General features: G+C 54.8%; 3 protein-coding genes across 5 annotated transcripts in view; 1 reads left to right on the top strand and 2 right to left on the bottom strand.

Moving 5' to 3' along the window:
• Positions 1-9905, top strand: part of MYO1D (myosin ID) — a 341727-nt gene extending 331822 nt beyond the window's left edge. For both annotated transcript variants that reach the window (XM_032319642.1, XM_032319643.1), the window contains one exon: positions 7535-9905. In XM_032319642.1, the coding sequence (XP_032175533.1) occupies positions 7535-7691 (157 nt within the window). In that variant the 3' untranslated portion in view covers positions 7692-9905. The remainder of the gene's footprint in view (positions 1-7534) is intronic.
• A 1379-nt stretch (positions 9906-11284) lies between these two features.
• CDK5R1 (cyclin dependent kinase 5 regulatory subunit 1) lies at positions 11285-18413 on the bottom strand. Of its 2 annotated transcripts, none has more exons than XM_032321588.1 (2): positions 18319-18413; positions 11285-15221 (listed from the first exon to the last, which is right to left on the bottom strand). In XM_032321588.1, the coding sequence occupies exon 2, from the start codon at positions 15076-15078 to the stop codon at positions 14155-14157; it is 924 nt and encodes a 307-aa protein (XP_032177479.1). In that variant the 5' UTR covers positions 15079-15221; positions 18319-18413; the 3' UTR covers positions 11285-14154. The 2 variants fall into 2 exon arrangements, with proteins under 2 accessions (XP_032177479.1, XP_032177478.1); XM_032321587.1 differs by lacking the exon at positions 18319-18413 and adding an exon at positions 15535-16070.
• A 1220-nt stretch (positions 18414-19633) lies between these two features.
• The window catches only part of PSMD11 (proteasome 26S subunit, non-ATPase 11), a 28806-nt gene continuing 23157 nt past the window's right edge, over positions 19634-25282 (bottom strand). The window contains exons 9-14 of the mRNA XM_032321581.1: positions 24562-24624; positions 22544-22669; positions 22052-22087; positions 21739-21790; positions 21311-21453; positions 19634-21196 (exon numbers count right to left, since the gene is read on the bottom strand). Coding sequence (XP_032177472.1) covers positions 21311-21453; positions 21739-21790; positions 22052-22087; positions 22544-22669; positions 24562-24624 — 420 coding nt within the window. The 3' untranslated portion in view covers positions 19634-21196. The remainder of the gene's footprint in view (positions 21197-21310; positions 21454-21738; positions 21791-22051; positions 22088-22543; positions 22670-24561; positions 24625-25282) is intronic.

Below are 25282 nucleotides of genomic sequence, written 5' to 3'. Positions count from 1 at the left end.
TCAAAATGACCACACAGGATTTAGGACATGACATACGCCTGGTTAATAAAGCAGGAGCAGGTTTCCAGAGGACTGACTCCCAACCTTGAGAGAAGGTCGGCTGTGGGTAAAATGCTATTGAACTGCACTGCCTGCTACAGAGACAGCATTCCTGAATGGAAGAGTCAAACTTCACTTATTTTAAGAAACTGCCCCAGCCGCCCCGACCTTCGGCAGCCAGCAAGCACCCTGATCTGTCTGCAGCTACCAGCAGCGAGGGGGGACCCCTCCACCAGCAAAAAGAGTACAACTCGCTGAAAGCTTGGGTGATGGTTAGCATTTGTGAGCAATAGAACGATCTTTTTTCCTTTTTTAAAGATTTTATTTATTTGACGGAGATCACAAGTAGGCAGAGAGACAGGCAGAGGGAGAACGGGAAGCAGGTTCCCCAGGTGCCCTGTAGCTGCATTTCTAAATCAAATCCAAAAAGTCACCTTTAACAGAGCTTCACACACCTGGGTCTACATACCCACGTTCATGTTTCCTTGTTCCCATGTTTCTTCTTGGCTGCTTTTGTCCCTCTTGTCTCCCTTGCATTAGATGAAGGGGAGCGTCTTTCCCACTTCCTTCTGCTTCTTCCCGTCTTGTACGTTTCAGCTGAGCATTCTCGTTTCCCATTCGTTTTCTTCACGCCCACGTAGGTCTTAGGAAATCCAGAGTTCATCAGTGTCGTCCCCACCCTCCTCCCAGATGCAAGGACCCAAGTCCCTCCCTGAGAACCACCAACCCGTCTGTCATGTTGTTTTCCAGGACTTTATTTAGAACCATCCTCAACTGAACCCCCAAAGTTAGTCATTTTCATTTTTATTATTATTATTATTATTTACAGTGAATGCTTATTTAGATTTACCTTGGTGTCTGAGTCATTGTTTTGCCCGCACACCCAGGTGATTGGCTGGGTATAGAATTCTAGGTTGACGGTTATTTTCCTTCAACACTTGGAAGAGTCTGTTTTCATTATTTCTTCACATTTGATGAGAAGGCCTACTCTTCCTTTGCTAGTAATGCATCGTTTTCCTCTGGGTGTTCTTGTGGTTTGCCATTTGGTGATCTGCAGGGGGTTTGCTCTTCAAGAGGTTAAAAGAAGAAAGCTTGAGGTTTCAGGTCTTTTCTGAAAAACTGTGTGTTTTCCCACACAGTGATTCCTTTGCCACTTTGACAGGCCTGAAGGTAGACTCCTGTGACCCTCTTTAGATCCTGCAGCCTGCCGGGGCTCAGCCTCCTCCCAGACCTCAGACCTGGGCATGACGCCTGCTCAAGCCAGCATGTCCCCAGGCGTGGCATTTGCTGGACCCCAGCCTCATACTCCCTCCTTTCTTCTAACTCCAGGAGATTATCCTTGTTTTCCTTCAGTCTCCACTTCCGATTTTATGTGGAATTCTGTTCATATTTCTAGACTACCAGCAAGCCATCAGGGAAGCTTGTCAGCTCCCATCATGCCAATGGAACGAGCAGGGCACCATTGCTCACTCTGAGCTGTGAGAGAACAGTGGACACAGAGAAACACCCAGCTCAGCCCAGGATTGGGGCAGGCGGTTCTCAAGAGCTCTGGGGAATAACTGAAGGGATTTTAGCAGGAGAGGGACAGGATCCTTTTGTGCCTTGAGAAGATCTCTCTGATGACAATGTGGAGGATGTGTGTGAAGGGGGGGAAGGGGGCAAACTGAAGGCAGAGGAGTCTGTTGGGAGGCTGCATCGGGGCTGAGTTCTGGACTAGTGACAGCAAGGGAGTGAGACCGAGAAAACGCAGTGAACCAAGAGGTTGGTGACTCGCTGTGGGCAGCGGAGGGAGAGGAGGGACCCAGGCTGACTTGTGACTTCTAGCTAGGCCTCTGTGACCGGGTAGATGATGACCACACACCCCGTCCTAGGCGTGATGAGAGGAGGGAGCCAGTTTTGGGGAAGGGGCCAAGAGGATGAGCTCAGCATTGGACACATGAAGACTCAGCTCAGGGGGGTTGTCTGGTAGGTGGTAGCAGATCTGTGCTTGGACCCCATGCCAAAATGGGGACAGTGACTGGGTAACTGTCACTGAAACCACAGGCATGGGGTGACACCACTGTGGGATAATGTCTGAGAGGAGAAGGACTAAAGATAAAACTTAAGGAGTAAGAAGATACTTCTGTGGGAGTCCTTGTCCTTCCTTAGGTGCCAGTCTGGACATCCCCACCTCTGGAAGCCCAGGGCAGCTGAGGGGGCCCTCCTCTGTGGGTCCCGTGCGCATCACCCCGTCAAGAACGGGAGCGCCTTGAGCTCGGGGCCCAGGATCCAGCCAGAGTAGCTGCTCAGGGAAGAGCTGCCGGGCAGACAGCAGGCCAGGGAGAAATGGTTGATGGTGGTCGGGGAGGAGAAAGCAGAGGCAGGGCCACAAATAGGGGACGTGGGTTTCTGCCCACCAGACCTGGGAGCAGACTCTGTTCGGTGATGTGGAGGCAGACGTGGGGCCTCAGAACAAGCTGCCTGCCGAGAGTGGTGTCGTGACGAGGGAAGTTTTCTCTTCTAACTAAAAATGGTGACCCCATGCCTCACCAGCAGCAACCCAGACAGGACTCGGGAGACCAGGAGTTGGGATACCCCACTCTCAGGACCAGTGATGTTGGCCTCAGTCTCACTTTACAAGTGACCCCGACCCGAGTAGCCCTTCAGCCCCTTCAGAAAAACAGAAGTAGCATTTCCTAAAGCCGGGTTTTGAAAGACTAGCCTTGTGTGGTTTGACACAGCAGAGTGGGGCTTGCTTCCTGACGCGAAACGCACAGGGACAGCTGCGCACACAAGCTCTGGCTGTCCCGTCCATAGCGCGTCCCCAGCCACCACCCAAGCTAACACGTTGTATCCTAGGGGTGCCCAGATGGAGAAGGGCCTGACTCTGGGCCCCGGGGGGTCCGGCATGAAATGCTGACCACACCTTTCACCGCTTGGAGAGGCATCTATTTACGACCTGCCTGCGTCTGGTGCAAGGCAAGCTTCCTCCCACCACATCCTGTGTGCAAACCCGAGGGCGCAGGTCGAATTAGCCTCACACTTGGGAACACCTCACCGGCCCCCAGAGAACGTGCTCTCCAGGGCACAGCACTATACCCCGCACCCCCGATGCTCCCCCTTAGGGTACGTTTATCCAAATGGGGCGACCACCCTTCTGGAGGGGAACGCCGCGACGCCCTTGAGAAAGTGGCCCACTCGTTTCTGGGTGGGTGGGAGTCTCCCCGTCCCAGCTGCCGGGGGCTGGACAGGAGTGGACACCTTCTAGGCCGATTCAGCTCCCAGGGAGATTTTGGTTGCCCCTTTCTGTGCAGGACCTACAAAGAAACCCCACAGCTCACGCGGGGACGCCTGTTGCTGGGGTCTTGCATTCACCCACGGATTTCCCTAATGAGGACCAGCGTCTAAATGCAAAATGAAGGAACGTAATTCGATAAAGGCCATTTGCCTGCAGTGATGGCTTGGAACAGATGAAACAAGATGAAAGTCCCTGAATTCCAGAGTTTGCTGAGCCATTAAATCCTGTAACAGAAGACGGGGAGGAAAGCAGCCCTCCCCTTGCCGCCAGCCTGCAGCGGCAGCTGTCACTGGGCTTGGCATGCCGTCGGAGGGAGACACCCCGCCTCCATCTATAAAATCTGCCTTTTCTTAAAAAGATGAGGAAGTCACTCTAGCGCACTAAAGATTTCTAGTGCGGTCAAGCTCCAGCCAGAGAGGTCAGCTGATGCTCCCAGAAGGTCTACTTCCTGGCCACCCCTGGAACCCATCTACTGCTCTGTCCCCAAAACAGGCACAAGAAACCCCTAGCTGGTCTTAGAGCCATTTTTGGTTGCGCTTGAGATGAGAAAGAAAACACAGTTTGAGGGCAAGTTCTTATTTGTCCTTTATTCAAGATTGTACAGGGGCACCTGGGTGGCTCAGTCAGTTACGCATCTGCCTTCGGCTCGGGTCATAATCCCAGGGTCTTGGGATCCAGCTCTGCATCGGGCTCCCTGCTCAGCGGGAAGCCTGCTTCTCCCTCTCTCACTCCCCCTGCTCATATTCCTACTCTCTCTGTCAAATAAAAAATCTTTAAAAATTTTTTTTCTTTAAATATTTTATTGTAATGTGCACACGCATGAGCAGGGGGAGGGGCAGAGGATTGCCTGCAGACCCTGCGTGGAGCACGGAGCTCACACCGGGGCTCCATCCCACCACCCTGAGATCCTGACCTGAGCCGAGACCAAGTATAGGATGCTCAGCTGTACCTCCCAGGGGTCCCGATTAGTCTTTGAGAGGAATCTACTTTTTTTTTTCTCGTTATCGTGGTTTAAAATACACAGAACGTAAATTTACCATTAGTCACGTTTAGTACAGTCGCAGTGCTGTGCAGCCATCACTGCTGTCTAGTTCCAGAATATTCTCGTCACCCCAGAAGGAAACCCCATACCCTTCAAGCAGTCCCTCCATACCCCACCCCTCTGTTTCTATCCCTGTGGATTCAGGTGTTCTGCACATTTCCTGCAAGTGGAATTACCCAACACTTGGCTTTTGTGTCTGGCTTCTCTCAGCTTGTTTTCCAGGGTCCTCTGTGTTGGGGCCTGGGTCAGTGCTTCCTTTTTACGGCTCAGCGATATTTCACTGCGCGGATATGCCACTCCATCCCTTCACTGGCTGACAGATATATGGGTTATTTCTACCTTTTTATCGTCAGTGAAGCTGCCCTAATCATTCTGGTAAATGTTGTTGTGTTGTGTGAACTTCTGCTTCCAGGTCTCTTGGATGTGTCTCCAGGAGTAGGAGGACTTGCTGGGTTGTGGGGTAGTAATTCTGTGTGACTTACTGAGGAGCCGCCAGACTCCATCCGCGCCCTCCCACTTTGCCACCCATCGGTAGCCGTGTGCGGACAGCGCCGGCAGGTGTTGCTCAGCCCAGCCCTGAAGACCAGAAGGCTCTCTTCCTTGCAGCCCACGTTGTTCTGTCCTAAAGCCATCACATGTAGCCCCTCGCCCCCCACTTCTGCCCACACCCCACAGCACCCCATGAAGACAGGCTGGGAATCCGGACAGGGCCGCTCAGGGCTATGCTGAGGGAAGGAGCAGGAGCGCCGGCACGGACTGTCACTTAATTTGGGAATAGAGACGAGTCCTTTGCTAAGGGGCAGGCCTCCTTTGCAGAACCCTCCCATTTTACAGGCTGTCTGGCCACTTTCCCTTTGGGGTGAACTTCACGGGCTGGGCTTGCTTCGGCCCTCACGGAGCCTGGCCTGTTATGAGTATTTGGAGTTGGCGGAGTTGTGTTGCTGGGGGCAGGGAGCGGTGTGCAGAGCAGGGGACACGAGGCCTGCGCGCCACACCAGCGCTGCGCGAGCCCTGTAAGGGCCCTCGCTGCCCTGCGGGACTCGCATTCTGGAAGTGGAGCCCAGACCGTGGGCTGAGGCGGCTAGAAAGGCTAGCGGAGATGCTTCCAGCCCCGCCCGGCGTAGGAAGCAGCAGCCTGGAGCTCCCGTTCTCTGCCTGGAGCTTTTTCTCTCCTGCAACCCCCACCCAGGGGGCTCATTTACAAGGTGAAGTTAGGCTGTTGTGACTTCCTTCTGCAATCTACATAACTGGTTGCTCTTCCATCTCCCACCAGCCTCACCCCTGCACTGAGAGTTTAGAGAAGATGCTAGAGATGCCCAGAGCCCGAAAGAGGGAGGAAGAGTGAAGTCAGGGGCCACACTGTGTGGACACCGAACTCAGGGGCCACACTGTGTGGACACCGAACCAGGGGCTGGGGAGGGCTGAAGTCAGAAGGACCCTACTGAAAGTAGCATGTCCCAGTGGTACAAACCTGAGAACATGGGGGTCACTGGTGAGTACCATCGCCCCCCCCCCCCCCGTTTGGAATGTGGCCCTTTTAGAGCCATTTCCTGAGGACTTTCTCTAGAAACCCACTGCGTGCACACTACTGTACCATGGAGTAGGTGGGGGACGCAGATGCCGAAAGCGGGAGACAGGGCCTGTCCCCAGCAGTGCAATGAGGGAAGACACGCGCCCACCACCAGGCAAGGGCAAAGGTGATGCCTCTACCAGAGCCAGAAGAGGGACATCCCCAGGGCTTGTGATTCCAGCTCAGAGGGACCCAGAGGCGGTGCCAGGTTGACAAGAGGGACCAGGAAGCTGACTAAGCCAGGGAAGGTGCAGGATCCAGGTCCTGGAAGCATCTGTAGCCACAGGCAGGGCTGTAACAGGGGTGGTGGGGGGCTTTCCCTGCCCTGGGCCAGCATGACAGTGGGGACCAGGAGCTCAGGGCCCACACCAAGACCCCACACAACAGCCCTGGCTCCCCCAGGATCAGAGCAGTGCCTGAGTCACTGCCTCCACCAGACTCTATTTATGTCCAAGTCTAGTTAAAAATATCTGTCTAAGCCAAGGTTTTAGCTGCAGCTGACAAGACATTAAGTATTAGATACTTAATGCCCACAAGTGATAACCATGAGCCTCCTCCTGCTCCACCGTCTGCCTTCGGGACAGACCAGGAAGAAGGCAGGTGGGAAGGAGGCAGGAGGAAGCCCAAGCCGGGCACCCTTGGCCACGTGCAGACAGGTGCCGGGAAGCCCCCACTGCGGCGCGGAGGTCCCAAGTCCGAGGAGCCCCGCCTCCCGTCAGGCCAAGCACGTGCCCGGAAAGCACCTCGCACACAGCTGGGCGCAGCAGAGCTGCGTGCCCTGCCAGGCCCCCCAGCGCCTGGGATCACGGCCGACACAGGCCCTCCTCCTTGCACCTCTGGCTCCGAGCAAGCCGAGGGGCACGAGCCACGGTGTGGGGGGTGCCACTGTGTGAGAGTCACTGTGGGGGCGAGCCATTGTGCATGAGCGCACGGGAGGTGCCCACCACTTTGTACAGGTTTCTCTGCTTGGCAAAGAGGTGACGTCTGAAGTGCCTGCGGCGTGGCAGCCCACAGCAGGTGCACTGGCACTCTGGGTTGGGGGGCAGCTACCAGGCAGGCCTTCGGTGACCCCGAGTGTGCGAGGGCCCGCTCAGGGCACTGGGAAAGCGGGAGTCAGCCCCAGTTCTCCCCGCTGGGCCCCGTACTGGGCCGAACTCCTGGGAGACCTTTCTCTCGCCAGGCGGAACCCACAGGCAAGAATCTCCAGTCCCCCCACCACCCCCACGCGCCTCCCAGGGCTCCCTGTTGCAGCCACAGACTGCTGATCAATCAGTAGCCCCGAATCAGAAACTCGTGCCCCTTCTGACGAGCCCCCTGCTGACCTTTCCCGCCCAAGTGACCAGGTCCCCGGTCTCAGGCCAGGGTGCCGCATTGCACAGCTCTGGTCCCCCCGCAGCAGGCTGGGTACCCCCGTGGCAGCCCCACTCTGCCGGCTTGAGGCTGCCGCCCAGCGCCGACTTTTGCTGCCCTCACCCTGTCCGAGGGCGATGCCTATGCCCCTGACCCTGAGGAGCTGGGCACAACGTGGGCCCCAGGGGTTGCCAGGGCCATTCACCCCACTCTAGCTGCCTGCTAACTGCCTGTCTGGTCTTTCTCTTTCTTCCAGTGAGAAGCGCCACCTTCAAGTCAACGTCACTAACCCCGTGCAGTGCAGCCTGCATGGCAAGAAGTGCACGGTCTCCGTGGAGACGCGGATCAACCAGCCAGAGCCCGACTTCACCAAGAACCGCTCTGGCTTCATCCTCAGCGTGCCGGGGAACTGACCGCTCACCAGGGAGGCCTTGCAGCCCCCGTCTGACTTGCTGACTCCCTGCTGCCGCCCGCTAGAAATCAGCTCACAAGGGTCCTCCATGCTTGGGGCCGAGCCCCTCTTCTGCCTCCTCCAGGGCTCCTCCCCTGAGGTTTTCTTGCTGGTTTTCTGCCTTCGGTCTCGATCCTCCTCTCCCCCCACTTTCCACAGCCCTCACTCAACACACCAAAGACCCCGGCGCCCTGCCACAGACCCCTGGGCTCACCCGGACCACAGCTCCCCGCAGAGGCCACTCAATGTCGGCAGAGGCCCCCGCCACCACACCCCCCACCCCCATTGGCCTGTTCAGGTCTGCATGCCCTGACCCAGTGACCTGCACCTGACCCCACAAGGGGTGCAGTTTTCCCAACCCAAAACGTGCTCCCCTGGGGGGATTGGGGGGAGATCGTGGGCAGATGACCTGGGGATATAGCCCTATTCTCTCCATAAGCACAGCCCGCCACCCCTTTCCCCTAAGTGTCCCTGACTCAGAGCTCCTCAGTGGCCCCTCTCCCCAGCAGTCAGCCAGAGCCATCAGGGAGGCAGGTTCACCTGTCAGGCCGGCCCCTCAGCCCCTGGCCAGAACAGCCGTGCCCAGCTGGCGAGTCAGCCTGCATGCCCCCTGCCCCCCGCCCCCAGGGCCACAGGCCACCTCTCCGGGAGAGAGCAGAGCAGGTGCTCCAAGGCTCATCTTAACTGCATGGCCTGTGCCCATGGCAGTCACACAGTGACATGTGCAACACTCAGGGCTGCACATCGGATATGGTGTGCTGCTGTGCCCACACTCCCGGTGGGAGCACCAATTAGAAAACAGAGTTCTAGGGTGCAGGGAGCACTCCAGGTGGCAGTGGGGGGCGGGGGGTCTGAAGTTTTCTCCTTCTGACACCTCTGTTTCAGACACATTTGGAGAATAAGGACCAGGGCCAGAGGGGCAGAGTGACAGAAACAGAGTAGGGGGGTCCTGGCACTGCAGGCCAGGCCAGGATGCCGCCCGCAGCCCCGCATTCACCTCCCCACCCCACCCCCACAGCTGGGGCCCAGGTTGGGCCTGCAGACCTCATGCCAGGAGAGTGCCACCGTCTTGCCACGCTGGGCCCAGCAGGCTTCCTGAGACCCATCCGCTCCTGAGCCTCGGCTGAGGATGCTGCCCCAAGCCCCTGAGCAGCGCAGGCTGCCCAGGCCAGGAGACTTAAAAGGAGAGACCTGGGACACCCCAATGTGGGGAGGAGGCTGAGGGGGAGCCCATAGCTTGGGAGGAGACCATTGGGAGATAAAAGAGGGACGCGCTGACGTTCTCCTCACTTTTTATGCCACAGATCTGCCCACTCCCTCCTCCCACCACCTCCCCCGCTCCCGAGCTGCCACCCTGACTCCGCAACACACACTAGTGCCTGCATGCAGCACCCTGTCCCCCGCCGTGCCTGGCCCAGCGCCTGCCACCATGACCTGGCCGACCCGCCAGGTGGTCCCAACAAGCAGCCTGGTTTTCCCCACACCCCTCTGCCTGACTCCCCACGGCCTCCAGAACCACAAAACCTTTGCACCGTGTGCAATTTGCGACAAAGAATCCTCTTGGCATCCGGTCCTTAGAAAGCCTTTCTCATTCTGGAAGCCTGGTCAGCTGCCCACCCGGACAGAGGCGCCACCAGCCTGTTTAGCCGTGGGGTTTTGCCAATCACCTTGACACTAGCGGAACCATCCTCCCTGGGCCGGCGCCTGCTCCCTTTCCACATTTCCCAAACTTGTTGCTTTATGCTAGAGATGTGCACATGTATGTTTTAGACGCACCAAAATGGAACATGCCAAAAGGAGTGCCTTTCCGGGGCTGGGGAGGAGGGTGGGCGGTGGGGTCCTTCTGCTGCCTCTCGGGGTTGCCTGGGGCTCCTCAGCCCCTTGCAGCTGAGGGCCAGTCGACAAGCACTTTTTCCTGATGTCCTAGCAGAAGTCCCAGTATGTGGCAGCTGGGGAAGGCTCCGGCCTTCAGGATGAGAGCTCGGCAGTGCCTCCAGGTGCTGGGGGAGGGGGCGAGCAGGAGGACACAGTGATTGTATGCAATGAAGTGTTTCTATTGATCTAATTAAATGCAGTTTTATGGTTTGCTGCGTTTATTCCTATTTTCCATTAAATTAACTTTATTTCTAGAGCATATTTTGATTTACCATCAAGAGCAATAAAGCATTAAATCTTATTTTTAAAAGTGTCCTGCTTATCTGTGATTGAAAACTAGACCTACCATTGTGACATTCCAGCTGGTAAAACGTCAGCTGTTGCCCCAGAGGATGGGAGGGAGCATTAACCACAAATAAGGTAAAAATGGAGGCTAATTTACCGAGGCTTTTCAACGAAAATATTGGAACACCCAGCAGGAAGGCTGGGAGGCAACAGAGTTCAATCAAAGCACGTCTTTCCACCATTTTGAGGCCTGCACGGCAGACTTCAGACTCAAAGTTCACAGCATGGTGTTGACTGAAGTCAGCGAAGGAAGAGCTCGGAAGCCTACAGCGGCTGCAGGCCTCTCCCTGGGAAGGCTGGCTGGGGACAAGGGGGGTGGCAGGCGAAGGAGCGGGAGGAATCCAAACCTCTCTGGGTGGGGGCAGGTCAGCAAGGCCCCGCGGAGAGGGCAGAGCCTCCCCAGTCCCCAGCTCCCCGCTCCCGCTCGCTCACTGTCCTTGGTGGCAACGTGCTTCTGTGACTCAGACCGAGGGAAAGGCCCGGAGAAGAACCGGCGGCCCCTGTCACAAAGTAGACGGCTCCCGCAGGGCAAGCTGGGTGGAAATGCCTTCCTGGCGTCCAAGGCCACTGCAGGACCACAGGGTGCAGGCCCTGGGTAGGCTCAAGTTCACGCTGGCCAAAACCCTGAAGCTTGGGCTTGGGGGCGGCAGGGGGCCAGGACCGCTGGCAGTACCACCAGTAGGGGGCCTCACTCTTGCCACAATTGCGGGCTGGGAGCCGCAGGGCTGGATTCCTCACTCTTGGAAAACTGCACCCAGCTAAAGTGGCAGGTCTGAGCCACGTGGACACAACTCGGCAGCCACCGGCCAGAGAGGAAGCCTTTGGGCGGTGGGTGCTGAGCAGAGAACCAGGCCAGGGATACGTGGGCAACAGCCTCAGGGCCAGAAGCCTTTGGGCGGTGGGTGCTGAGCAGAGAACCAGGCCAGGGATACGTGGGCAACAGCCTCAGGGCCAACCTCCCCGAAGGGAGCCGAGACCTGGTGCCCCTGCAGGAGTTCTGACACCAGCCCTCACGGGGCCAAGCCTGGGCCTAATCCTCGCCCCCGGACCACAGGTCCCAGTCACCCAGCTCTGCCAAGCCAAGCCCAGGGTACCTCGGGGGAGCAACACCTGCCACCCGCCTTCGGCCCAGCTAAGCCCTAGTTGACTTAACCTGCACTTCTCTCTTAATCACCTTAACTTGAACGCACCAGTTAAGCCCTCTCCCTGAGCCCTGCCCTCCCCCCATCACCCAGCCCCTCCCCACAATACAAATCCAATTATGTTCCGAGTGCGCAGGAATCATTTATAAAATGGGCCCTCAGCCTGCTCGTGAATGACAAGAGGCCTACGGAATGGATGGTCAGTGCATTTTATTTAATCAGCACAGTACAAAAATAAATAAAAATAAGGGAGAGGGAATTAAATTACAGCCAAACTGAGCTTCATGACCTTGTCAGATTATAAACCACACATACTTACAAACACACTACACATACATACAAAATGAGACAAATATAAATTAATATTAACAATACCCACGGTTTGGTCAAAGAATAACTACAGAACAAATTGCACTAAGAACCAACATACACCGCACGTGTAATTAGCAGTTTCAAATATACAGCGATGAATAATTCTGAGTGGGGGAAAAAATGGCACATTTTCTTCTCATTGCAAGTTTAACAACTGCTGGAACAAAACTAAATTCTAAGAACTGCATGGAAAGAAGATAGCAACCCTTCAGGTTTACAAGAAAAAGAGAAAAACCAAATCCTGAACTATTATTCCTGTGACTGCGCACGGGTGTAACGTTCACGGCCATCTGTTCTAAGATTATTTTTCTTAAGACACAAAATGCTCCTGGTTCGCATGCACGAGATCACTGTCAAAGCAACAATGAAAGAATAAAGGGTTTGTTTCTTTTCCGTAGGTTAGTTTTTTTTTTTTTTAATTGTTGTTCTAAAAGTAGTCTTCATAGCAGCATGTCAAATGGGTTCACTGCCTGCACAGAGTCCAGCGGCCCCTGCACCCCAGGACTGCCCAGCACGAGGGCGCGGAGGAGGACGGCGCAGGCTTCACACGGGATGGGGTGGGGGGAGTAGCCAGAGACTGGCTGCCTTGGTCCCCCAGCCACTCCTGAAATTTGCACCTCCTCCGAGAAATAAAAAAATAAATACGGAGAAAGAGAAGGAAACACACAAAACCGGAATCCTGGGGACGCAACCGATGCACACAGTCTCAGGCCAAGTTCGGCCGCCGCCGAGAAAAGAGTGACTACAGACGCGCGCCCCTCCTCTGGAGACTGGGCTCCCGAACCTCCCTCTTCCAGGCCGCCAGGGCCTGCTGCCCCCACAGGGCCTCCTACCTCGGGTCACACGTGGCGGCGGGATCTGCACAGACAGGCTGTGTGACAACTCCGACCGAGAGGAGAATAAGCGGTGGCGTTGAGAAGTCCGTGCCAGCAGCCGCAGGATCCTTCCAGCAGGTTCCTTCCAGCTCCACACGGGATTATCTGGCAGTCCCGGGAAAGGCTCAGGCTCAGCGTGGGCCTGAGGCTAGCTGGGGCAAACTCGATCCCAGCCCGGGGGGGCCCTCCCCCTCTTATCCGGGAACACCCAGGGCCGGCAGCTCGCCTCCAGGCCTCTTTTAAACTGGGACCTCCGGGTTTCACAGCTTTCTCTTGTTCGGGTGAATTTCAGTAGTGCTCCAGCTAAAGTCAGCATCCATCCACCTGGAACCTAATCCTAGGGCAAAGGCCCCTCTGCCTGCCCCCAGCCCCATATCCCAACACTCCCCGGGAGGGGGTGGGGTGCATGGGGACTGGAAGCAAGGACTCCCCAGAGCGCCTTCACATTGGTCTTTGTTCCCCAAAGCTGGAGTGATGGGCCACCGAGGAGGGTTCGCTTCCTTCTCCCAATCCTCTCCCAAGTCCCAAGCCATCAATCTGGGAGAGTTAGAAAGGAAATTGATTAAGTACACCTGGTGTGTTTTCACAGCCACTAGGGTAAGGTGGAAACCCAAACCAGCAGCTGCAAATGATCAGGTACAGGTTGAGCAGGCTTCCAAAGCAATCAGGAGCGCTACGCCCGTCTTGGAATTGTCTCCCAAGATCCAGTGGTCTCATGGGGCCTTGCAGAGCAAGGGTTCGTCTTCAGAAGAAACTGAACTGTTTGGAAACAGCTTGAAATGAACAAGGGTAGGGACAGGGGGTACGTCATGACCACATCGCCCTGATCCCTGACATCACCCCCCCCCAACCCCAACTCTGCGGAATGAATGTCATGCACCAGCAAGAAGCCTTAGCCCTTCGGTGGGCGCTGGCTGGTCTCAGGCATGACAACCCCACCCGCCCAGAAGGCAGGCTGTTGGTAATGGGCACCTGCAGTTGCCCTGGCCATCACCTCAGGGTGAGTAAGCTGCATTAGTCAAATGAAAAGACTCACCCAGGAAAGGAGTTGTCCCTAGCTGCACCCCACCCCTGTAGCTGGGACCCAAAATCGAAGACCTTAATGAATCAAACCAGCTCATTAACCCAACTGTCAACACGGCTGGGAGCAGGGGCTAAAGGGACTAGGGGGTAAGGTCCATGTCTTCACTAAAGGAAAGCCCTCCTCCCTAAAAAAGAAAAAAGAGCAAACCAGGGTGGTGCATGGTCAAATGACAGGCCCCAATCTTTGTACCAGGCCAAGCTTCTCCTCGACTGAAGAGTTGTCCCCGGGGGGTGGGCTCCTTGCCTCCCAACCCAACTCAGGGCTCGGTCGGGATGGCCAGCTCCACAGGCCTCTGGGAGAATGGATGACCCAAAGCAAGAGCAAGGAAAGGAAAGGACCTCCAACCGGGAACACCAACTGCTCCCTGGGCCAACTGGCCAGAGGCCCCTCTCCGGCTCCCGTGCCAGGAGCAGCAGCGGGCAGCCTCACCTGCCCCAGTCCGGCAAGAGCACAGGCCGCAGAGGCAGCTCAGTCCTTTGAATTCCCCAGAGCTGAGAGGTCAGCAGCCCGGGTGGCTCTGAATACATCTTCTGGGTTTTGCACAAGGTTTGGGAGTTCAAAAGAGCCCAGAGTTCTAGGCAGGGCTGAAGAAAACCCCAAGGAGAGACGATGGGAAGGGAGAGGCCCTCGGTGGCTTTGCTAGACACATACTGTACACAAAATCTGATTTGCTTAATAATAAATTTTTAAAAAATGAATGGAATCCTTGAGCCATGATGCGGGCCACGGGGCTCACCGATCAAGCCCAAGGAGGAGCCGTTTCTTGTCCTCCTGACCACTCTCGTTCTTCAGGTCGGAGAACACCTGCGTGAAGTAGTGCGGGTCAGCGTTGATCTGCAGCATCTTGGAGCTCATGAGGTTGATGACGGAGAGGCAGCGGTCCCAAAAGGCCTCCTTGCAGCTCTCCACCAGGAAGGGCTTGAGCGGGTAGGAGATCTCGTTGCCCATGTAGGAGTAGGAGAGGTACAGGCAGGTCAGCAGGATGGCCTGGAGCTCGTGGTCCGAGCCCACCTCGGAGGAGATGACATCCCTGCACAGCATGTAGAGGAAGACCACGTTGGCGGGTGTGATGAAGCCCTGGTCCTGCCAGCCCTGCAGGAGCAGCGAGCGGTCCACGCTGCGCAGCCAGAGCACAGGGTCCGTGGGGGACAGGTGCTTTAGGCGGTAGCACCGGCGGCACAGAAACTCGCCCAGGCAGCGCAGCAGCTCGCTTGTGGACGCCTGGACGATGACACGTTTGGGCGTCCCTGTGGAGGTGAGGGCAGGGTGCGGGGCCTTCTTGACGGAGTTGGAGACCCCGCTCTGGGAGCCCGAGAGCTGGCCGGCAGCGGGTGCGGGCGGCTGGGCCGGTGGGGGCTGGGCGAACGTGGACAGGTTGGCGCACGACAGCGACTTCTTCAGATTCTCATTGTTGAGGTGCGTGATGTTGTTCTGGTAGCTGCTGTTCGGCTGTACCTTCTTGGAGTTCTTCTTCTTGGCCGACACGGCCACGATCCTCTTCCACGGCAGCACAGAGATGATGGAGTGCCGCTTTAGGTTCTTGTCCTTGGCGTTCTTGCTGTTCTGCACGGCCGTGTAGTGGCCCACCGTGGCCGCGCCATCCTCAAACAACGTGGCCTTCCGGTAGCTGGGGGACAGGGACAGCACCGTGCCCATGGTGCCGCTGAGCGCCGGGCGGGGGCCCGCGCCCCTGCGCGCCCAGCCTGCCGGACGGAGGGAGAGAACAGCTCAGCGAGCCCGCGGCGGCCCCGGGCAGGAGTCGGGGGGTGCTCCCGGGGGCGCGTGCTGCCCCTTCGGATCTGCGTGGAAAACAAGATGGTTCTCAGCACCAGGCGGGGCTCGGCGCCGCGCTCCCCCACCCGGGCGAACGCGGCCCCCGCGGACTTGGCCCCGGCCCCGCGCCCCCGCGCCGCAGCCGGGCCGCCTCCACTGCGGCACCCCCCGCCCGCCTGCCGCGGACGCTGCGGTCAGAACAGCCGCGGGAGGGGCCCGGGCGCAGCCGGAGGTGGCCGGGGGAAGGGTGGGGGAGACCCCCGCCTCGACACAGCGCGCGGCCCCGACCCCGGCCGCGACTCCTCGGGGGCAGCTGGCGGCTCCGAGGCGCAGGCTTACCCGGCAGGCGGCGGCGACTCCTTCGCTCCGCGCCCTCCCTCCGCAATGCGCGCCGCGGCTCGGGCCCGCGGTCCCGGCGCTCGGCAGGGCTCGGCGGGGCTCGCGCTCGGCGGCGGCGGCTCCGGAGCTTCTGTCCAAGGTTCTGCAGGCGCCGCGGCCCCGCCCCCCGCCGGCCGCCTTCGCCGCCGCCGCGCTCCCGTTCCCGCTCCCGCCCCGGCGCGCACCTCAGAGGCCTCCTTGTCGGGGACGCGCGCGCGCGCACGCGGCCCACGCGCAGGCCCGGGCTGGCCTGCTCCGGCCTGGGAACCGGGCCGCCGCGGTCCTCAGCTCCAGCCCCCGCGCACGGTGCGGGCAGGGATGCGGCCGCGAGCCCGAGCGCCTCTACTCGCCGCACCCCATCTGGGACCCGGACTCGGGCGGTGGCGGCGGGTACTCGCGGCACCGGCCCCGCCCCGCCTCTCGGGGCCGCCCCTCCCGCACCGCTCGCCGCCCGCTCTGCGCCGCCGCGCCAGCAGCCGCCCGGCCGCGTGAGAGTCCCCGGCGCCCCGCGCAGCCGAGCTCTGGCCGGGCGGGGGACGGGAGGGAGTGCGCCGGGGGCGGGGCCGAGGGCCGATCCCGCCCGCCGCCCCGCCCAGACACGTGCTGCCTTTGTTCCCGCCGCGGCGCCCGCAGCAGCCGACCGCGGGGGCGCTCTCCGCCGCGTCCCCGCCCTGGCGACGCGCGGCCCGCTCGGGCTGAGGCTGCCGCGGCAGAAGCCATCCACCGAGGCCGGCTGGGGCCCCGAGATCTCTTTTTCCATTAACATCCTCGTGCCCCGGGAAAGAAGCCTGGAAGCTCCAGGAGGAAGGCCCCGAACCGGGGGAGGCGAAGCCTTTGCGGAAGCCACTCGCATCCTGATGGACTGCCCCATCGACTTTGATGTCTCCCCCTCCGGGGGCCTGTATTTCCGCACTTCAGGTAAAGGGCAGGAGCCCGGGTAAATAGAAATCCAGGCCAGAGAGGCGTAGGCAGTTCTGGGCTGGTCCAGGTAACGGCGACTGGCTTTCCCCCACCCACCTGGGACGGGGCTCTGAGGCCCCCGGGTGGGCCACTGCCCCAGAGATGGGCCAGTCCTTCACAAACGTGACCTCGACATTTCCAGTGGCTCTCCTATCAGTTACAGTAAAACTGAAGCCACTGCTTTTCCAACCCTTTGATCCTATGATTTCGATGGTTTTCATGCTAACCACGTTATCATTTGTAGACGTGGTGCCAGTCATTGTAAAATTCTTATTCCAGTAAGAACAGTTCCTCTCAAAGACAAGAATTCAGATCCTTCACAAGAGCCATTCTTCATTTGTTTATCTTTTAGTTTGATTCTGGAAACTGATTTAGAGGTATGCACAAACGGGAGACCCAGAAGAGTCAAACCTATCTTCATCCAGTTTATCGCCTCTAGATCAAAAGATAAGTAAGTGGTAATCCAGATTAACTACCAATTCTGGGACTCCAAGCCACTCCAGCCCACGAGGCTGTCAACCTGGGCCAGCTCTGCCAGTGCTGTCTCTGTACTGCCCTAGACAAAACAATGCTATCGAGTCAGAAAGTGTTAGAATGTGTATATGTACTACCCAACAATTTCTTTGTCAACAGTGGCAATTGAAAGCTATAAAGACTTTGGTGACCATATAATGGAAAATACATTATTGTGTACCCAGAGGGCTACTTCTGAAACATCCACGAATCTTAACTCAGACACAAACTAACCCTTAGCTCAATGGGCTCTTCCCTCCCCATGTTCCTCCGTGTGCAGCCTCTTCCTGCTCTTGAGATGCAGGGGTCCTCAACTTGTCTCCTTCCCTACAGGAAGGAGAGTAAGGAGTTTGAAGAAGTAATCTACTCCAGGTCCCCTGGCCCAATGACTCTGTCTCCAAGGCAAAGCCTTTTTCCCTCCAGCCCCTGGTGGAGAGGCCAGCTCCCAAGTAGGCCTTTGTCCACACTGCCTCTCAGGTACCCTTCAGATTCTGGTGTTGAGCAGAGATTAAATGCTTTCCACTTCACAAAATACACCTAGATATCGAAGTCTGTAAGCCTCGCCTTAGATCCACCCTGTTACCTGTACCTACAAATTTCAGTTCTAGCTATTCCAATTCATGGCAGCCAGTACCAAGGTCCACTTTACCCCACCTCATTTCCCAAACCAAAGCAGCAGGCCCTCGCCTGGCCCTTTTCCAGTCTGGCCACACTGGTATCCTCTCTCGCTGTCGTCCACCCAGCCTTCCCAAGCACCTTCAAGAAAAGCTCTTTGCATTACCACCTCAACCTCGTCACACTTGTCAAAGGCAAAGCCATGTCTGCAGCACAGCACGAACAAAATGTGCACTGCCAGCCCACTTGCTATTTTGACTGAGGAAAGGGGTTGTCTGGAAGTCCTGTCCACCCCCCTGCTGTGCCCACTGTTTCAAGGCACTCACCATCACCACCACCCCCAAGCTCCCATCTCCGCTCCAATTGCAAGGCAAGGAAGATTCTGCCAGAAATGGCAGAATCTAGGCCCAGAATGCAGACCCAGCTGAATGAAGAAGAGCTGTTTTCTTCCCAGTCCTCTTCAGAGAACTGTAGGTAAGAGCTCCAAACCTCACCATCAATCAGCCCTATTCATCCTATAGCCTGAAGGGCCAGCCTGCTTGTTCCTCCTCATTGTTGGGCTGGTATTCCAAGGTGTCACCAGAGAATCCCTGTCCTCTGCATGGCCTCATCCCCACACCACCCTGAGAAAGAGAAGACAAGGCCTCAGCCGCTTACCTTCCAGAAGGGCTCCAAATAAAGCAGGGGTAAGCCCTGGCTTCTGAGGAAGCCATGCCTTGTTCCTTCAGGGATCAGAGCAGCATCTAGCGGCCCTTCTGGGCAGCACAGGTTATGTAATGAGCATGCAGCCGTGCTCCAGTGCTGAGTGCCTCAGTGGCAGCGCCCGACACCAGCGTGGTCTCATTAGCACACAAGAAACCCTTGGCACCCTGAGGGCTGGTTCCAGGAAGGGTCCCTGGGTGAGGAAGCCAGGCCCAGGCCAGCCTATGGGCCACCAGGCCCACTCAACTGTGCCCAGCCCCAGCTTACTTGAGGCCAGGGAGGGAAAGCAGCCCTGGAGGTCTAGAGCAGCACTGTCCAGAAAAATATAACGTGAGCCACAAATGCAAGCCACACAGGTATTTTGAGTATTTTCGAATAACCACATTTTTTAAAAAAAAGGAAGAAGCAGGTGGATTTTAATAATATATTTTATTTAACCCATTATGCTCAAAATATTTCAACATATATATAAAAAAGTTGAGCTATTTTACATTTTTTTCATACTGTCTTCGAAGTCTGGTTTGTTTACATTTGCAATGCATCACACTTGGAACTAGCCCCATGTCGAAGGCTCCACAGCCACGTGTGGCCAGTGGCTGCACAGTGGACAGCGCAGGTCTAGAGATCGTCAGACCCACAAAGGGAGCAGAGGAAGGGCTGCTGCCAACTGAGCCTCAGGCCTGCCCTATGCTTGGGGAACCCTCCCCTCTTCTGCTGCAGGGTCAGCAAAAAGCAAAATTCTTCCTACAAGTGAAACTGTACATAGACTCCACAGAACTGAAACAGAGTAACAAAGTGGTTGGGACTGGAGTGGAGCTGGCAGTGAGCGCTCCCCCTGCCCCCTTGGCCTCAGAGCCCCTCAAACCACTGCCAGGGTCTGAGGGGCAGTATGAAAATCACTGCTTTTGAAGATTTCAACTAAAAACAAAACCACAACTAAAAGGACTCTCCAGGCACCTGCACTGGTATGACCTCACAGAACCTTCATAGCACAGTGCCTTCCAAGGAAGCAGCAGAGGCTCTTCCAGCCCAAACCCCCTGTCTTCACTGGACTCTGTTGCCTTGGAAAACCAGAAGGATCTCTGCACACTGCTTCCCATTTCAGACCTCACTGACCACCTTTCTTACCCAAAGCCCTCCAGTTTACCCCAAATCTAAAGGTCTCCCACAAAGCAAATGAGGTACCAGAGCTTTAGTGGGTCTAGAAGGCTACAGAGCTGTGCAGACTTGATCAGAAGCCCTCCAGCACTCAAGAAAGGACACTTTTTGAAAAAAAAAAAATTGTTTTTATTGGAACTCATCTGAACATCAGATATACCTGGTGTTGGTTAGCAAGAACCGTTTGTACATTTGATATTGATGGTGCCAAAACCAAAACAGTGACTGGACATGATGGGGAGAGATGCTGAGAACAAAAACCTGATTTTGGAGAGGAAAGTAAAAGCCAGTCAGATTCAGTGAGGATGCAAAACCTGGTACAACAAAATCCTTTTACAAAATATAAATTTATTACGAAAACCTGGAAGGATAATCTGAGAAAGGGAAAGAAAGAGAAAAGGAGGCCAGCAGGAGGAGGCATGAGGGGAGGAGTTGAAGAGAAGACGGATGAGAGGAGGAAGGAATATAGCTGGGCACGACAGAGGTGCAGAAGCTTACCGGCCCAAATGGCACGAAAGCCTCACTACGGCGATCTTACCATAAAACAAAGCATGCTGAAATACAATGCTCTACCTCCCAGCCGGTCCGTTTCTAAGAGGTAAATAAAGCAGCTCCCTGGGAGGGGGACATGAGGTTGCTTGAAAACCCAACAACGAAGGTTTTAAAAAAAAAAAAAAAAAAAAGAAAGAAAGAAAGCAAGAAAGAAAAACCCACACCCCACAGTCTCATTTCCAACGTTCACTTGTTTAAAAAAAGACTAAATCCATCTGACAGCAGGAGGAGGAGTGGGACAGGGAGAGAAGCTGATGGATTTCAGACAGCCTGACTCCCCTGGAGGGGAAGGAGGAGGAAGAGACACGGGATGGTCTCCTGGTCGAGAGGGGAAGGAGGAAGGACAGAGAGAAGAGCGGAGAAGGGCAATGAAAACACGGACGTCTACTCTAGTTTACTGGGTTAAAAAGAGCCACATGCACAGCAGGCCCCCTGAGGGCCCACACTGCTCCCGTGTGGCCCTGGTGGACACTAGCTCCTGGCCTCGTCCCCATTCCTCCACAGGTCGGCGCGGAGCCGTGCAGGTGCGGCGGCGGTGGCGGCAGCGGCGGGCCCTCTGGCCAGTCTACTGGAGCCGTTGTCGGGGGAAGGGCGGGTGACAGGCCATGTGGCCGGGGAAAGAACACCGAAAAGCCTCGTTTCAAATAAAAAAGAAAATAGCAGTCTATACACAGTTGTTTGTTTTGGTTCAGTACAAACAGAATAAAAAGTCGTTGCTTTGATGGTCAGGCAAACACCCAATTCTGAAGAAGAGGAGAGGTGGCGCCCAGCAGGTGGGTCGGAGCCCCAGTGGTTGGCGGGGCACCTGGCTTTGCGGCCCTCTCCCAGGAGGCAGAGAGCACAGCTTTAGGTAGTGTAAGCCTTTTTCCTTTTATTTAGAATAACCTTTTTTTTTTCTTTTTCTTTTTTTTTTAAGCAATTTCCCCACTCCCAAGTTGGGCCAGTAAAGATTACATGAAAACTGGCACATCTATTGGCTGGAATACAGATGCACCAAATGAGGATTTAAAAACTTTCCGAGCGAAAAGTAGAACAAAAAGAAAAAAGAATCTCCTAGCATTTTCCCCAAAGGTTTCACTCTCCCGCCACACACACTCTCCAAAGGACCGCTACGGATCCAACTCTGCAAGAGAAGACAGAGCAGTGTCAATCGGGGAAGCTTCGAGGCCGCCGGGAGGCTTTCGGTCTCGACAGGCGAAGACGCGCTGCCCGGTCCCGGTCCGGAGCCAGCACTCACCTATGTCAGCTTCTTGGCTTTGTTGTAGAGGGAATCCACTACTTTACTCATGTTCTGAATTGTTTCCAGAGCAGCTTCGTAAGTTTTATCTACTGGGGGTTCATCGAAAATAATCAAGACACCCTCCCCCTGGTCCAAGATCCCTGCAGGAAACACAAGGGCAACCCAGGTAAAAGAGGGGATTAGACACAAAGGCATGTGAGCAGCCGCCCACTCACTCCCTAGCTACCTCCCTTTCTCCAGAAAGGAGAACCAGAAGTCATCTCCATGTGCCATCTGCGCATGTTTATTATGCAGTCTCCTCATCTCCTCACAGGGAGAGAGGAGGGCCCAGGGTCCCAGGGAGCCACCAGGTGAAACAAACGGAACATATCCTTTCGAGATGAATAAGAGCTTCGTGCGTCAACGGCTTCACCACTGTTACTCACCATGAAATTTCTTGTCAAGAATCATCTGTGACAATTTCCTTTCCACGTCGGCCTAAAATCAAAGCACATGATTAAAGGGACGGGTATCCACTAGTCAAAGATCACACTGATAAGAAAGTTCTGTATAAAAGAGCAAATGGATTGTAAACAAAACAGCAACAATGTAACTCGAGCTCTGAGCTCACAGTCCCCATTCCACACTATGAAGTTGAGGACTTTCCAACAAGGCCCATGGAGAAGAAATGCTAACTGCCTCCACATGCCCCCTTCCCCATCGCCCCCCCCCCCCCAAGACAAGCTCAGGACTCCTTACCTTGGAGAGTTTGATGAGGCTAGATATATGTTCAATCTACAAGAAAAGGCAGAGACAGCGACACTGAGTCCTACTTCCTCCTCTAACCTGGGGGCTGGGTGGGGGTGTGACAGCTGTGTCTGCTGAGTGTGTCTCCCCAGGAGTAAACTCTCCTGGGTCTTGTTCAGGCCTCTCGTGCTCTGTCCCTCTGCCTGTCTCTCATCACAGACCATACACACTCCCGGCCCACACCCCCCCTACACAGCGTCTACCACATGCACGGTGACCACAGAGGCAAGGAGGGGCCTGCATTCGGGACAAGCAGAGGCAATCTCACCAGCCTCCACCCCATGGCACTCTCACAACTCTTGTTCCTGTGTCAAAAAAAGCCCAAGCCTCTCGCCCACCAGAGAGTGTCTTGGAAGCAAGTTCCTGTTCTGCACTGGTGTGGCAAGCGAGGGGACTAGAGAGGACGCCTAGCCAGAGAACTAGAGTCCCCAGGCGGGTCCTTACCTGAACTCGGGAAAAAGGCTCAATGACTCGGATCAGATTCTGTTCCAGTAAGTTATCATACAACTTGGCCAAGTGTGTACTGATGATTGGGTCATCCCGGAGCTCTGCCCGATAATCTGTCAGGGCCTGCCAAGAAAGACGGTCACAGACATTGGCACAGAGAAGCCCCTGAAGCCACGCCACTCCTGGCTTCCTAAGTAGTCTGCTGGACCTCGGAAATACAGGAACGACTCAAGTTCTAGAGAATTTGAGATGAAAGAAAAGCTAAAACATAACCTTACAGCTATGCTATAAGGGAGAAGAAAAGAACCATTAGGAACTAAAAGATGGAGCCCTCTCTAGGCACCACCTTTCTGAAGGAAAGCCTTGTGTTGACAGCTCAAACCGTGTAAGCCCCACGAACTGCTCAGCCTGAAAGCCAAATCCACTACAAAAGCAGTTCTCCACAGGTATCCCACAGAGCAAATAGGGTCTCCAGGGGAAAAAAAAAAAAAAAAATTCCGAGGTTAAATAATGGGAAATACTTGGGGTGCCTGGGTGGCTCAGTCAGTTAAGTATCTGACCCTTAATTTCTGCTCAGGTCATGATCTCAGGGATGTGAGAGCGAGCCCCATGTCGAGCTGGGCATGAAGTCTACTTAAGATTCTCTCTCCCTCTGCCCTTCCCCCTCTGTACATGCAAGCTTGCACACCGACTCTCTCTCTCGAAAAAAAAATAAGAAGTAAAAAAATAATGGGAAATACTGAATCTCACAAGTGGCTCGTGGAGTTTTACAAGCACATCAGCATACAGTTCTGCACTTAACAGAAAGCAAAACACCTAATTTTGTTTTGTCGTCCTGTTTCCCAGACCCATACCCCAGGTAACCCCTAGTAACAGAAGTGTCCCATCAGATATCCCAAACTTTAGGATAAAATGATCTAGTCTATTTTGTTTATTCATGTACGTAATTTATTTACTTTGAGGAATGGTCTCAAGATCCAGCCCCATGTCAGCTGTGCTATAAGAGGTTAAGAGAAGCAAGCAAATCATGCCAAGTAAGGAAGTGAAATTGGCAAGAAAGCTCAACCAAGACAATGAATCTTGGAGAGAGCCAGAGTCAAATGGTCTAACCTCTGTCTGCACAAAGTTTTCTTCCTAGACCTACGTTTGTTTTTAATTAAACTGGCCACTTTACTCAGATTAAGAGAAGGGAGACTCAGCAGAGAATATATAAGTCTCACTCTACTGCTTAGGTATGTTTTTCCCCCTTTTCAAACTTTTGCTAACAATGAGTAAAAGTCACAGGAGGCAAAGCAAGCCTGGAATGTCAACCTCACAGGAGGTGTCTTCTGGTCCATTTGCACATACCAAGACTTCTCTTTTGCCCCCAGAGAAGGAGAGTTGGTATTTCTGGAGCTGAAGGAAACCCTACAATCATAACCCAAAGAACAAGTGCCAGGCCTGGCGTCGATCCCTGACATGTGAGCTGTGGAGGCTTCAGGCACCTTCACTGAACCCCAGCTCCCTCAACCATAAAATGCAGAGAAGAAGTATGTTGTGAAAAATCAAAGTGAAAAAGGATGAAAGAACATTTTTTTTCAAAGATTTATTTATTTGAGAGAGAAAGCGCACACATGAACAGGGGGAGGGGCAAAGGGAGAGGCAGAAAGTGAAGCAGAATCCCCAACGTGGGGCTCGTTCCCAGGACCTCAAGATCCTGTCAGATGCTTACTGACTGAGCCACCCAGGCACCTCCGATGAAAGAGCTTTTTGAAACTGGAAGGTACAATATATAAATGAGGTATTACAACTCAACAAGCTTCACTGTACGAAAGTGCTTATTTTCAGGTTTTGATAATGTACTATAATTAAGATGTAACCATTGGAGAAAACTGGGTGAAGGGTACACAGAATCACTATGTACTATCTTTGAAAATTCTTGTGAATCTAAAATTATTTACAAATAAAAGGTTTTTTTAAGTATGTAAATGTCCCTCTCCTCCACCCATTCCCTACCAACCCAATACCATGCTTACCTTTTCAAAATCTGCCAGTGATCTGTTCTTGCTAGCCTGAGCCACACATTTTAATGCTTCTGTCTAAGAATAAAGAGAAAAACAGTGACAGCGATCTATTCTGCACACTCACATCCCATCCAATCAATGTCCTAAGCAGTATGCTATGTCCACACAACTTCTGGATGCAAGAAGATCCTGCCTCACCACCGATCTTCTTCAGAGGCCGGGGAAGAGAAGCTAGACCACCACCCCTGTGTCCCAACCAGTCTCCATTTGAAATCTGAAATTACTTAAAAATACTAGGAAATAAAAAGTTAAAAAGGAAAAAAAGGCCCTTACATAGCATTCTCTAAAGATGACAAGCTATAAGAAACAATGACCAGAGACCTGTGATCTCTTTCCCCCTCCTCCAAGGCTGCTTACCCCCAAAGCCCACAGATTCTTTCCTGCCCTTAGCCTCAGGTCGTACCTCTGCTTCATCAAGTCTTATTCTGCTAGGTGTAGTACAGAGCCTGAGCCAGGGTCTACTTTCATTAAGGTTGAGCCAGCAAAATTCCACATACTGCACTCAATGTTAAAATGCCACAGAGAGAAGAAGGTACAATCAGTGGTTGAGGTCACCTTCTAACTTGATTATAAAAGGCACGTCACCAACCTATCAAGTCTCTACTCAGCAAGAAATCTACGATCTTTCTGGGAGTCTGTGCTGACTTCTGCTTAAAAGCTGTCATCAAGGCAC

Source organism: Mustela erminea, chromosome 18, assembly GCF_009829155.1.
Source record: "Mustela erminea isolate mMusErm1 chromosome 18, mMusErm1.Pri, whole genome shotgun sequence".
NCBI lineage: Eukaryota > Metazoa > Chordata > Mammalia > Carnivora > Mustelidae > Mustela > Mustela erminea.
The sequence above is the reverse complement of the archived record's forward strand: the minus strand, read 5'-3'. Positions and strand labels throughout refer to the sequence as shown.